The sequence below is a fragment of the Zootoca vivipara genome, chromosome 6, assembly GCF_963506605.1.
Source record: "Zootoca vivipara chromosome 6, rZooViv1.1, whole genome shotgun sequence".
NCBI classification, from domain to species: domain Eukaryota; kingdom Metazoa; phylum Chordata; class Lepidosauria; order Squamata; family Lacertidae; genus Zootoca; species Zootoca vivipara.
The window spans coordinates 88523316-88537549 of NC_083281.1; the positions used below are offsets into that span (position 1 = coordinate 88523316).

General features: G+C 44.9%; 1 protein-coding gene across 15 annotated transcripts in view; it reads left to right on the forward strand.

Moving 5' to 3' along the window:
* The window catches only part of EIF4G3 (eukaryotic translation initiation factor 4 gamma 3), a 76175-nt gene extending 68701 nt beyond the window's left edge, over positions 1-7474 (forward strand). For 14 of the 15 annotated variants that reach the window (XM_060276295.1, XM_060276296.1, XM_035120756.2 and 11 more), the window contains 11 exons: positions 374-491; positions 897-1120; positions 1554-1669; positions 1896-2068; positions 2226-2351; positions 3140-3221; positions 3729-3827; positions 4085-4231; positions 4962-5043; positions 6312-6458; positions 7217-7474. In XM_060276295.1, the coding sequence (XP_060132278.1) occupies positions 374-491; positions 897-1120; positions 1554-1669; positions 1896-2068; positions 2226-2351; positions 3140-3221; positions 3729-3827; positions 4085-4231; positions 4962-5043; positions 6312-6458; positions 7217-7398 (1496 nt within the window). In that variant the 3' untranslated portion in view covers positions 7399-7474. Of the gene's footprint in view, positions 1-373; positions 492-896; positions 1121-1553; positions 1670-1895; positions 2106-2225; positions 2352-3139; positions 3222-3728; positions 3828-4084; positions 4232-4961; positions 5044-6311; positions 6459-7216 lie in introns of those variants that run through there. The other variant, XR_009557820.1, reaches the window with a different exon arrangement.
* Positions 7475-14234: the final 6760 nt, after the last annotated feature.

Here is a 14234-nt window from a genome sequence, read left to right on the forward strand (position 1 = left end):
AAAACAAGCTGAATCCAACTTCCATTTGACTGCCCTTCAGATATTTAAAGGTGGCTATGTCCTCTCAGTCTCTTCCAGGCTAAACATACCCAACTTCCTCAACTATTCCTCATAAGGCTTGGTTTCTAGGGAAGGATTTGGTTCTTAGGAGACACCCAAGCCAGTTAAGGCTTTAAAGGGTTTCTTGTATCTGTAGGTGTCCCATCTCTCCCTCAGTGCAAAAACCCTCTGTCCTGAAGGTTGAGAGAGATCATCAAGGCATCCACTTGACACAGTTAAACTTGTGCTAGGTGTAAAAGCTTCTGGGCCTCTGGCTGATGGGTTTCCTGGAGCCCTTGAGGCAGCTGTTACTCTCCCCAACATCCTCTTGCAGATTCCTTACGACCAAGTGCCACTAGTTTGAACCGATTCTCTGCACTGCAGCCTCCCGCATCATCTGTGTCTGCCTCAGCCACATCCGCAGAGTTGGACTCTCGCAGGGCCTTAACTAGGTAAGTCTCAGGCCGCCCATGACTACTTCTCTCCCACTTCATTTAATAATAATAATAATAATAATAATAATAATAATAATAATAATAGTCTTGACTGAGGTGTTCTATGTGATTAAGCTGACTATACGAACCCTCAATGTGTGTGTGTGTGTGTGTGTGTGTGTGTGTGAACTCAGCAACTCATGCTCTTGGGGGCTGTACGTGTAATGAAATGTGTGAAAAATGCAGAGATTTAATTACCTCTCCGATAAAACTATTCTGCTTTTAGCGCTTGATGTCTGTGTTTACTATCACTTGAAAGTCACTGGAAAGCTAATTGGCACATAGCCGAGTTGGGGGTTAATTTTTTTTTTCAAGCAATGAGTGAATAAGGAATTTTCCTGAGAAATGTCTTTGCTCCCACAGTCGGGGGAGCACAGGCAGGGAGAAGAACGACAAGCTGCTCCCCTCTCCAGCCTCACGTCCCAACACCTTCTTGCGGGTCAGCAGCAGCAAGGAGCAGCTCTTGGACAACCAGGCTCAGGAAGAACAGCGGAGGGAGATGCTGGAGACTGTGAAGCAGCTGACAGGGGGGCTGGAGAGCGACTGGAACAGCACAGAGGCAGAGAGGAGCAAGGCCAAGGAAACAGGTGAGCTCTTCCTCCTCCAAGTTGGGGCTTCTGAACTCTGGGCTGTCCTTCCTGCTGGATGAGCAGAAACATTTTGTGACCGATTTGGTCAGGGCTAATTTATGTCAATTCTTTCTTGAGCTCATAGCATCCACGTTCATTTGTTGCCCCTTCTGAGTCAAAATGGTGGTGATCTAAAGTGAGGTATTTTGTGCAGATCTCTGTCTGGGATGAATTACCTCACAAATCCTTGAGTGTGTAGCTGCATGTAGGACTTATGAAGAATGGCAGGGTACAGCCTAAGGACTTGTCTGTAATGACGATGGCATTGTGCATGGGAAAAATGCCTCTCTGGCTAAGGTGATGATATATACTCCATTGCAGTGAAGTAAGCCTACTACATTTCCTGCCTCTTTCTCTCCCTCACCCCTTGCCCATTCAACTGTCTTAACAGCCAAGCCTGAAATTTCCACATCCCCAGCTCAAGAAAAACCTGCATTGTCAGAAGAGGAAATAGAGAGAAAATGCAGATCGATCATTGATGAGTTCTTGCACATAAACGATTATAAGGTAAGGAGAGCTGTGGCCCATCGTGACATGCATTGGAGTTTTCTCTTGGGGCAGAGGGCTTAAGCATTTAAAAGCCACCCTTTCTGAGGTCTGGCTTTGTGGCCACTGATCTTACAGTATCAGTGCATGAAGGACCTTCCCTAAGGTCAGCTGAGGAGCTTTTGCACAAGGAAAGTCTCTTAGCCCATGGACTACAGAGAAACCTCCCTTTGTATTGTCTGGACAGGAAGCGATGCAGTGCGTGGAGGAGCTGAGCATACCGGGAGTGCTGCCTGTGTTTGTGCAGGTGGGCGTGGAGTCAACCCTGGAGCGGAGTCAGATCACCAGAGACCACATGGGCCAGTTGCTGTATCAGCTGGTGCAGTCGGAGAAGCTCAGCAAGCAGGACTTTTTCAAGGGGTTGGTAGTCTGCCAGGGAAGGAAGCAAGATCTCTGGGTATTTTTTCTTTCTTTCATGGGTGCTCACTACAAACAGTTACATTTGGGCTGGATGCAGAGAGTGACCAGCTGCCTCCCAGATGGAATGTGCCTTGAGCAACTCTGCTTCCCTCCTTAGGTTTGCAGACACCTTGGAGACAGCAGACGACATGGCCATTGATATACCCCACATATGGTTATACCTGGCTGAGTTGGTGACGCCTATGTTGAAAGAAGGAGGAATCTCTATGAGAGAACTTCTGACGTAAGCTGCACTCTTTCTCCATTTGCCATGGGGTGATGCTTGCACCGGCTGCCCTTGGAACTCCTTGCATAGATAAGCGAGCCACAGTCAACCACAGTGACCTATGCGAGACCTGTTGCTTGCTACAAACTGTATTGTTATTGCCTTGGGGCAGTGAATTCCCACACCCTGGTTAAGCCAGATTTAAATCTGCCGGACCGCTCATGGGCCTAATTTGACGTGTGTACAGGACCCACCAGTTAAAATGACGTCAGGCAATGGTTCTTTTTGAAGGCACACTCCCAGATCACAAAGGGATTTGCAGAGACCTCAGCTAAAACAGGCTTTCACAGATTTCAATGTAAACCCATTATGAGTCTGGAGCAAGGTGTGCTTCAGCTGTTGTACAGTGAGGACATGCCTTACCTCCAGCAAAGAAACGCTAAAGAGTTTATTTTAAGCCACACTAGCCCTAGTCCCACACCTGATGTCTCATATGATGGCAGGTGAGTGCAGTTTACCAGAAACAGTCTGGCAGGCTGTTTCCCAGCAGGCCAAAGGCTTGCCACTCCTGCCTTAAGGGCTGAACCAGTAGAGGGTGGCAACTCCCCAAATATCCTGCCTGTCAAACCTTGTCTGCTGTGGTCTCCCTCCAGCTCCAGAACAGAGTTGCTTCTGTGGTCGAAGATTCAAGTAGAACTTAGTGAAGGCCAGAGCCCTCACCCCCCTTCATGGTGACGTTTCACCATGTGCTAGTTGCCTGTCAGGTAGCAAAGCTTACACTGCTCTCTTGCTCTCTCCTATTGCAGAGAATTTAGCAAACCCTTGCTCCCTGTGGGAAGAGCTGGCATCTTGTTTTCCGAAATATTGCACCTTCTATGCAAACAAATGGTAAGTGTTCCAGGAGGCCACTTGCAGATCTGGATGTGCAAAGGGAATCCGTAGTGTAATGAAAAATGTCAGGAAGCCTGCCCAAGACTCCCAAGTCAGTGAGTTGCATTCACATTTTGCCTGAAAAGGCTTTGAAGCTGCCTTTAGTTGATCAGGAGCAGGAATCACAAAGGACAGCCTCATTCTGAAGATGCTTCGAATTCAGAGATGTTCCCAGTTGCTGTCCCAACCTGAGCAGGCCCCTACCCTAGAAAGGGTGGCACTTTGTTGGCCCCACTGATTGCTGAATCCCGTTGGCCCCACTGCAGCACTGGCTTGAACCCTCCTGTTGGAAAAGAACATCCTAAAGTCGGGATGTTGAATGTGATACTTTGCACTCACCCAGGTTCCCTCCTCACCTCCGAAAAAGAACTTTCATGGTGGGGTTGGAGGTTGCTTTGAACACCGTGGCTGTTTTGGGTCTCCCTGCTCTTCTCTTTGATTTTTCAAATTCCTTTTGTGTTCTAGAGCCATAAGAAAGTGGCAGCCTTATGGAAGGAGGCTGGCCTCAGTTGGAAAGACTTCTTACCTGAAGAGGAGGATGTCCACACCTTTCTCATGGAGCAGGTGAGTTGGGAGCCAGAGCAGGGTCACTCTGACCTTTTGGTCACTCTGTTCACTTCTGATAGGGGGAGCAGGATTGACTAGATGCTATGTTGCCCCTTCTGACTCTTGAGGTGGGACCAGCCTCCACTGCAAAAGGTCTTTAACCTTTGGAAGAATAGATGGTTAAACTCCACTTCAGGATGTTCACTGGGGTGGTTGGGGGACCCTGCATGTCATGCCAAACTAAAGCCACTCTCTCTTCTCTTGTAACACTGCAGAAGTTGGACTTCACAGAGACTGACAGTTCCAGTTCCTCAGAAGCACTTTCAAAGAAGGAGCTCTCTGCTGAAGAGTTGAACAAACAGCTGGAGAAACTCATTATCGAGGACAAGGCGAATGATGAGCAAATCTTTGATTGGGTAGAGGTACAAAGCCCATGTCCATCTATGCCCATACACTAATAAGTTAACAGTTATTCAAACCTGTCTATTACACTTCCTGCAGCCTTGGTTCTTGGAAAGAGCAGCTATGAGGAGTGGGCTCTTGGTTCCTACAGAATCACAAGGTTGGGAGCATTTCACCACAGCCCTCACCTGTCTCCACACTGCTTTCCTGACCCTCACTTTCAGCAGAGTCTGGTTTCGCCCCTGGGGTTTGCTTCTTGTCACCAGAACACAATTTTGTAGGGCTAGAGAGAAATTATTGCTTTTACAGATGCCATAGGGTTTTGATCTGTAGCACTGAGTTCCATCCTAGAATGCCTTTTTTATGTGACTCTCCGGTAGCAGACTGTTTTTCCTGCTGAATAAATAACACTGTGAAAGGCAGAGGTGGGGGAGAGAATATAAGCCAGGCATCCCCAAACTTCGGCCCTCCAGATGCTTTGGACTACAATTCCCATCTTCCCCGACCACTGGTCCCGTTAGCTAGGGATCATGGGAGTTGTAGGCCAAAACAGCTGGAGGGCCGCAGTTTGGGGATGCCTGATATAAGCCATTCTCCTGCTCCCAGGAGAACTTTGGGGAGAGCTGATCTGGTAGGAAGCAGTTGAATGAGTGAGCTTATAAGATTCCTTTATCAACGAGTTCTTTGAAAGAGGTGCTGTGATGCAACCCATGGGCTTTTTTTTACTTCTGCAAATGCTCTTGATTTCAGGCTAATCTAGATGAGAGCCAGATGAGTTCACCTACATTCCTTAGAGCTTTAATGACAGCAGTTTGTAAAGCCGCTATTATAGGTGAGTAATGTTCATCCAGAAGTTTTAGACATAAAGCCATCAATATATTTCCTCTGTTTTACATGGAATTTGAATTCTTTACTACATTCTCTTTTTAAGCATGTGCTCTGCATGAAATGTCCCACTGATGAGACACAGATAATGAGCACCCAGAACAGGTCATGTTAATGTGTCTTCCATCCCGGGGATTTCTGGGATTCTCCAGATCCTTTTTTTCTGTGGATCCAATCCATATCATTTGGAAGCATACTATGGTTGGAGGAAGAGAAATCGCCTACCATATTACCATTTCCACCAGTTGTTTTATATCCTGAGTTGTTCCATTAGAAAACATCAAGTGATAACTGTTCCTAACTGTTCCAATGGCAGTTCTTCATTTTGAGGGTATGTGTGAGGAGATCTTTGAATTCTAGCCAGCAGTGGCCCCCATGGATTTGAGGCAGGGGTGGCAGTGAGAATGTTGCCTTTTTGCCTTCCAGTTTCTGTGCATTAAACCTTTTTGTGCTCTTGTAGTGCAGCTGAATGGGGATTTAGTTGGCTAAAGTCCATGCTTGTGGCCACTTCAGAAGTTCAGTAAAGCTATGAGGGGAGAGGAGAACATTAACACACCAGCTAATGCAGGCATCCCCAAACTTCAGTCCTCCAGATGTTTTGGACTACAATTCCCATCTTCCCTGACCACTGGTCCTCTTAGCTAGGGATCATGGGAGTTGTAGTCCAAAACATCTGGAGGGCCGCAGTTTGGGGATGCCTGAGCTAATGAGTCCCTGCAAAAAGAAAACAAGCGTGTCAGGTTTCTTTCCTTTCTGACATGCTAGCTTTCTGTGTGCTATTTGGGGGGAGGAATATTTGGGGGGAGGAGAATATGGAAGAGCATTCCACAATGTGAACCCCACTCCTATCATGTGAAGGGGTACCACCCAGTGAGAGTCAAGCCTAAATATTTTTAGTTCCCAGATACAGGTAGTGATGTATTCCATCTTTTATAATTTTTTTTGTACCTAAAATTGCAGGAGGTAGGATGAAGTGACACAACCTCTTCCTTTCAAAGCTGCTAGTTTTTGGAAGATGAGCTGGTGAAATAAACCTTTCCAATTGCATAAGCAGTCCAGACGTTGGAAGAATGTTCAATTTCTGCTGCTGCTATCCCTTTTGCCTTGAATAGAGATTTGTCTGTGAAGACAGAGGATAGATAAGAGTTGCCTGCCTTCCTCCTTACTGGCTAGCTTTTAACCAAACGCTGACATTGAATCTCTTCTCTTTTCTAGTGGACAGTTCTAGCTTGCGAGTGGACACTGCTGTTATCAAGCAGAGAGTGCCGATCTTACTTAAGTACCTAGACGCGGACACAGAGAAGGAACTACAAGCACTTTACGCACTACAAGCATCAATAGTAAAACTTGATCAACCTCCGAGTAAGTGTACTCAAGGTCAGGATGGTCTTTGGGGCTTGGTTCCTTGGTCCCTTGTATTGGGCTTATGTAAAATAGGACGGAACATGATGTGTTGTCACTGGCTGTAGGGCCGTTTGCTGGTACCCCAAAGCCAGTTTATACTAGATTATCTTGGGGTGCATCATTTTGCTTTTGTTCATGTTGAATAAGGGCCACAGAAAATCATCCTGAGTTTGAATTTGGCTCCCAGTCAGCAACCAAAAAATGCAGCCCTCTGTTTCCAGTTTCTCTTTAAGTCCTCTTACCCTTGTCATCCAGAGAAATGGAGGAAACGTCAAGTATATAGCAATTTCCCCTCAGTTTTATATCATCCACATATTATCTATCTATCTGAAAGTTTTTTGCAGTGTTGGGAGCCTGGATTCTAAACCTGCCCTGATGCAGGATGTTCCTTCGGCTTAGCCCAGGCCATCTGAACAAAAATCTACCCACTGTGGAGCCCTAGAAAGGCCTCTCGCCTGGAAGAGGCTTCTGAGAGAGCCCCCTAAGCTCTGAAGAGCAATAATATTGTGTGTTTCATTGGCTCCCCTGATTGAGGAAGTACTGAAAGGGGTCAGACGGAGTAAATTTATAAAATATGTAAGAGGAGGGTTGGGTTGAAGGCTCAACACACTGCAATTCACATTTTGAACTGAGCTTGCTAGCCAGCCGTGCCTACCTTTCTGCTTTGGCTCCTGTCCAGGGGGGAACGTTCACCTCTTCCTTTCCTTCCCCCATAGATTTGTTACGGATGTTTTTTGATTGCCTGTATGATGAGGAGGTGATATCAGAGGATGCCTTCTACAAGTGGGAAAGCAGCAAAGACCCAGCGGAACAGAACGGGAAAGGCGTAGCATTAAAATCGGTCACGGCATTCTTCACATGGCTACGAGAAGCCGAAGAGGAGTCGGAGGATAATTGAAACTTAATTACAAAAAAAAACTCAAAAAAAAAAAAACCACAAAAAAACAATTTAAGTATTTTTTTAAAAAAAGTTTCACGTCTTCGCCAATCACAGTGCAGCAAGGCCAATTCTCGCGCAGAGCCCCCCCTTCCCCCACATGTGCACGAGTGGGAGAGGAGACAAAAAAAACACGATATAAACGCAAAGGCGATCATGGAGGACAAAAAGTACTTGAAAATTCAAGTCCACTTCAAACCTGAGGGCAGGAGCACTAAACCAAAATACATCTATTTATAGAAAAATATTTTCTGTTTTACTCTTTTATTTTTCCTTTTTAAACAAGGACTCCTACTTTAAAAAGAAACAAATCTCTTTAGACAAAAAGTGAGAACTTTAATTTATTATTTTAAGAACTGCAAATGTCAGTGTAATTTTTAAATTTGCAGTTTCTGTAGCAAATTGTATAATAGACAAAAAAAAGCAGATAAATAAATTTCCCTCCCTTTTCAGAGCCACCTCAGTTTTGTTTCAAAGCACGGTATCTGTGTATTAAATTCTAAAGGGGTTTGGGAATGAACTAGGATGAGGGAGATGAACTTTTTTTAAAAAAAAGAGAAAAAAATCATCATTTTTTCCCCGCCTGCCTCTCAGCTTGCTTCCACAATTTAAAAAAATCAAAAGCAACAAAGCATAACCTTGGAGCTGAAGGAAAACCGCGTTTGAGAAAACGGCTGTGGACCAGACTGCTTGGAAAAATAACTTGCTCAAAGCAAAACAGTGCTATCCTGGAGGAAGAAGAAAAAGAAGCAGCAAAAAGTACTAGTGATACTTTCAGAACCTTTAGAGCAACTTTAAGGCTTGTAAATACATAGAACAAATATTTAAAAAAAGAAAGAAATTGACTCGATACTATTTCTTTTCACTTTCAAAATATAAAGAACAAAATAAAGACAAACCTTGCAAGTTTAAAAGCACAAGAAAGTGGCTTCTTTTGATGGCAGCTTTGAACGTGCCTGGCCCCCTCAAGCCATGGCATGCTGCCTCCCTCGGAGGGGGGGGCATTAACAATCCTGACCTGAACTGCCCCTGTGGCTTGTTTGCCCAAATCTATTGAACAAGCAGGGAAGGGGGGAGTTAAAGGAGTAAATAAAGAGCAGGTTGGTCACTCTTTGGAAAAGGTTTTCTTACGGATGGATTTTCTGTGCATGAGCGGGGAACGTCATGCCAAAGTATGTTCACCAACCTTTGCACCCTGCTATGGGTGATTTACAGTGTGCAGAAAGGGTCAGTACAGCTGCAGCTTGCTTGTGAGCATTATCATCCATTTCAGTGCTTATTAAATCTCTTACACCTCCCACCTCCCCTTGGGGGAGTGTGTTGCTTTCCCTCCCTTCAAGGTGAAAGGAGTGTACATAATGTGGTTAATGGTTCGCAGTGTCAGAATTTCTGCTTGGCTAATTTTATCCAGTTGTGGGGGGTTTTTGGAGGGTGCTGTGTCCGAACATCCCAAGACACCTCCATGAAGCTTTTCCATTTGGAGATTGTTCTCTGTGAGGCACCTTCTCCACCTGAATAAGTTTGATCTCTGTTGGCCACCTGAGATAACCAGCTGCTGGCTCTCCCTGTGATGGCTCATCTGCTCTTAAATAAGCCACCCCTCAGGCTGCTTTTTGCAATTTGTGGAAGTCTAGGATGGCCTCACCTTGTCATTCCAAAAGAAAATGAAAAATAACCCTTGTTTTACTTCATTTGTTATGGGGTTGCTGTGTTTACATGTGATCACCAGAAACTGAAAACTGCTTAAGTGTTGCTGGGGAGACTTCTGCAGGAGCAGGCTTTACTCTGATCATGCTTCAAGGCAAATCAGGCTGAGGGGGTGCATTTCAAGAGCCTTCTTCCTTGGGTTGGCTACAGAGGACCTTCTCACTGTGTATTTTCCCCTCTTAATTTTTTTTTAAAAAAAACCTGGCACAGGAACACTGAGCTCTGCTCCTGACCCTGCCTTCTTCAGCCAAGGAGTGACTGGGTCAAGGCCGCTCACCTTTCCATAAGATGAAAATCCTATTGCAGCAGCGGCATAAAGAAGCATTGTTACATCTTCTGTATGGAAAATAGGTGTGATTCAAATTGTTTGCTGGTGAAACTAATAGTAACAGAAAAGGAGTAGAGCAGGCATCCCCAAACTGCGGCCCTCCAGATGTTTTTTGGCCTACAACTCCCATGATCCCTAGCTAACAGGACCAGTGGTCAGGGATGATTGGAATTGTAGTCCAAAACATCTGGAGGGCCGAAGTTTGGGGGTGCCTGGAGTAGAGTTTTTGTCTTTTTCACTGCAAGCTTTGCAGGGTCCCTGTTACTGTTCACGGCATTGTTAGAAATGAAGGCCTGGTTTTCTCTGAGCAAGCAGGTGCCAGTCCCACTAGCACATTATTTATTCCAGTAAGGTTGCCAACCTTGTCCCTGCCTGGCATTGGTCAGTGTTCTTATGGCAAAGTCAGTGGAGATAAGTAAGTGGGTCCACACTCGTTTCCTTTGAAAGGGAATTGTTTAACCTGTTCATTATTCAAGGGAGTGCCTAGTCATCGTAGTCCAGAGGTGACTCCAGTAACAAAAATGCCTGTAATAACGTTCTTTCTCTCTGTTCGCTATCATAAAGCAAGCTGTGTGGAACTCGGTCACTTCCTCACTCAGATTACTTGGGTTGAAATTTCCCTTTATGAAGCTCTATCAGCAATTGCAATAACAGCCAGTTGAAAGTTTGCAACAGCGACGAAAGGTTCAAGTTCAAAGTCTGACTAAAAGTAAATTAGCCGGAGAGTCCTAGGCTTAGAACTTTGCAACCATGATATAATCTCAAAAGTCTTAGTAGCCATGATTGGAGGGTGGGGTTATTGTTTGTGTGTGTGTGTGTTTACGTGTTTACTTTTCTACCACAGAGGTAAGGGGAACAGGTGTAACAGACTACTATCTACACTGTTGGTGCCAAATTGGAAGGGTAGATGTCATTTTGCACTACATTTTGAGACTACAAAATTGTGCCATCTGGTTACAATGAGTGAACTTTTCCTTTGTATGCAAGATGCAAGGAGAACTAAGATACATATTCTTCCTTCCTTCCTTCCTTCCTTTCTTGGAAGAGATGGTGCACTCAAGCCCAACATTACTGAATATGTTACCCTTGCTTTTTTATTTCTGCATGCTGTGTGGCGTTCATTTCCTATCTGTGGATCTGGAAAATAATTAACACTGGTTGGATATCATGGGCAAACTTCACATTTTGCCAGCAGTCTGACCGTACACCTGAAGCACTGTGCCCTAGTTCTTAACCCATTCCACAGAAGCACAAGACCTATGAACAGAAATGAATACACTTTTAGTTGGAACTATTGTGTGTATTTTGAGAAGGGCTGCTTCCTCATAATCAGTAAGCCTAAAAAAGTTAGATTTCCAGGCCAAGACTTGCAAAGCCCTGGGGTGAAGTCAGGGCATTTAAAGTGGTGGGGTACAGGTGCACAGGCTTTCAGCAGGGCCTACAAGAGTCACAGACATTTGCTAATTTCACTATTCTGGCACCTACAGGGATTTTTGTCTTCCACAGCACTTTCTTGAGGATTCCCACACTGTTGCCTTCAGGCAACCCGAGTCCATGGTGTGTGTGAGAGAGAGCATTTTGTATCGTTTTCTCCTTTCAACTCCTGGAGGTTGGCAGGCACCTAATTGCAAGAAGCTAAAAATGTAGAAGCCGCTTGTGGTGGTGGTGGCAGCTGCTGCTCCGAAAGGATTTTAATTAAGCCATAGCCACATTCAAACACTTAGAGCTATTGAACAGTTTGGGTGTTTTAGAAGTGGCACAGTTTGCTTCAGTTAAAATGGCACAGCCTCCTGTAGCTCCACTGTTTGGTTTTTAGCATTTTACAGCTGAAGGAAGCAGGTCTGAAGAAATGGGAGTACTGATAGAGAAGTGAGCAGAACATGCAAAATTACAGCCCCAAAGTTATTAATACCAACTGACCTTGGTATTAATCTGGGTTTTGGTTTAGCTTAGCAACAATGAATTCTGTGTGTATTGGAAGAGAAAGAGAGCAGCTTTGAGTCAGGAAGGTTTGAGTCCTTTTTAAAAATAATGGTTTTATGAAAAGTACTGATGTCAACGGAGCCATCATAAACAATGGGCTTCTATGCGTGTGTGCGGACACCAAAATAATCTCACCTTGCCTAACATGCTTCACTAATTCCAGCCTTCTGTTATCATGAAGGTTGAAGCTGCTTCCTTTACAAATCTTGCTGGGAGCAGGCAGAATTGATCCTCCTTGAGTTTGAACAGGGATGGGGAACCAGTAGCCTTACAGGTGATGTTGCTAGACTCAAAGCTCCCAGCAGACTCACAGGTCAGGGGTGATGGGGGTAGTGCAGTCCCCCAATCCTACACTTTAAGATAAGGTTACCAGATTTTTTTCAATGAATCCGGGGACACTTTTCAACTTCAATGGATTTTGTACGGGGACTGATTTGTAAATCCGGTGACTGTCCCCGGGAAACGATGTCTGGTAACCTTACTTTAAGATCATCTTCCAGTTCCTCCAACCTTTCTGATGAAGCAGGCAGGTGGCATTTCTGCATGAAAGCAGGGTGGGTTGAGGAAGAGTCCCCACAGCTTTTGCAGTTTCAGCAACATTAAAGCACTCGGGAAGTAAAGCAGAAATTGGCAATTCCTGTTCGGCTAACAAAAGTCATAGATGGTTTCCAAGTATAGTAGGTTAGAGCAGACCGGTTGAAATAAATGGGCCTGCTCAGGAGAGGAAATAGCATTGGATATAGTCCCCTCTTTACAAGGGGTCTGCCCCAAACTGCACTAAGCTTTTGCCAAATTTCTGGGCTTACCATTTGCTGCCTTTGGCCGGAGAGTGATTGGTTGATTTCATTTTTATCTCACTTTTCCTCCACGTGGTGTACATCACAGCAGTCCTGTGAGGTGGGTTAGGCTGAGAGTGAACAACTGGCCCAAGATCACCCACTTGAATAGTGAAAATGGCATGTGCCATCTTGAGCAGAAGCTGGAAAATAGTGGTGTTGGGTGGGGGGAAGCCTTATTAATGCCGATTTGTTTGTTTATCAAATCGGTTGGATCCAGCTTAAGTCCTGCTCAGAGCAAACCCACTGAAATGAATGACCCTAAATTGGCCACGCCCATAAACTTCAATGGTCAACTCTTGAGTAGGACTAGGAAGAACCCAAGGCCATTGTACTGTTGGAGAAGGTGCAGGAAGATCCAGGGGCTGGAGCAATTCCTGTGTGAGGGAAAGCTGCAAAATTTCGGGCTTTTTTTAAGTGTAGAAAAATTGTAAGGGGAAAATTATAGAGGGGTATAAAAGTATGCATGGGGTGGAGAGAAGAGTTTTTCCTCCCTCATAATAGTAGAACCAAAAAAGAGGCATCCAGTGGAGCTGACTGTTGGAAGATTCACGACAGACGAAAAGAAATAATTAAACTATGGAACTTACTGCCACAAAATGTAATGATGGCCACCAACTCGTATGGCTTTACCAGAGGATTATTTTAATTAAGTCAGTGGCCATTGGCTTTGAAACCAAGTCACGGGGGAGGACAGGGGAGGAGAGTGCTGCTTTTGCACCCAGGTCCTGCATGTGGGCTTCTCTTTTGGGGCCTCTGGTTGGCCCCTGATGGAACAAGATGGTGGAATAGATTGGCCCCCTTTGGCCCAATCCAGCACAATTCAGTGTTATTAATTTATCGAAACATATATTTTGCCCTTCCTCTCTGTTAACAATCATAGAAATCTACAATAAAACCTGGGAAACACTAATAGCAGCTTCAGGAGAGAACATCACTAAAAATTGCCTCATTGCATATGGAAGGGCTTGCTTTTAATGGCCATGGCTCAGTCAGTCAACAGATTAAGATGGGATTCTGCTGCCCATGGGGTGGTTTTACTCCTTAATTCTGCCAAATAATATATGTGTGGTAGTGGCTCTTTTTCAGATTGATGAAACCCCATCTTGCATCTTTCAGTGCAGGAGGTTAGAAATGTTTAAACAAACCGTTTCCCCAAAAATAAGACACTGTCTTATATTTATTTTTCCTCAAGAAGACACACTATGGCTTATTTTCAGGGGATGTCTTATTTTTTATTACGCGTCCAGACTTTCCTCTTCCTTGGCGCCCTCCAACTGTGCCTATCACTATGTCTTATTTTCAGGGTATGGCTTATTGCACAAATGCTTAGAAATCCTGCTACGGCTTATTTTATGGGTATGTCTTATTTTGGGGGAAACAGGGTATATATTAAATGTCGGAGAATAGCTTGCAAGGTGCTGGTAGGCGTTTGGAGAGGGTCTCTCATCTTATCCCAGACTTCCAAAACAAGGTTTTCTGCATTACAACCAATCCCAGCAAGGTAGTACCTGTGGTATTGAGATGGTTCCACCAGCAGCTGTGAGCAAAAAATGGAACCTCCACTTTCAGGTGCAGTGTACCTTAGTTCCAGCTTGGCTTGAGCATACTCCTGCCCTGTTCATGTGGGGTGTTGGAGGCACCTGGATGGCCTCGTCCAAAAAGGGAGGATAGCTGCCTTTCTGCCTTGTTCATGGGCTCTCTACATTTGGTTGGTCCAGCGGAAAGGAAATAGGATGCAGAGACTTGGCAGGGCCTTGAATTCATTCAAAAAGAAAAGGTTGCAGTTTTATATATTTAGTGCCTGCTGTCATTTGAGGATGTCAAAATATCGCCTTTCATGCACTGTTTGCTTACTCCACCATAGGAGCCTGGCTGTGACTTAACCAGTTTGCAGGAACAAGAGGCCTTCTAATGGTCTCATTTTTCATTAAAAACACTGC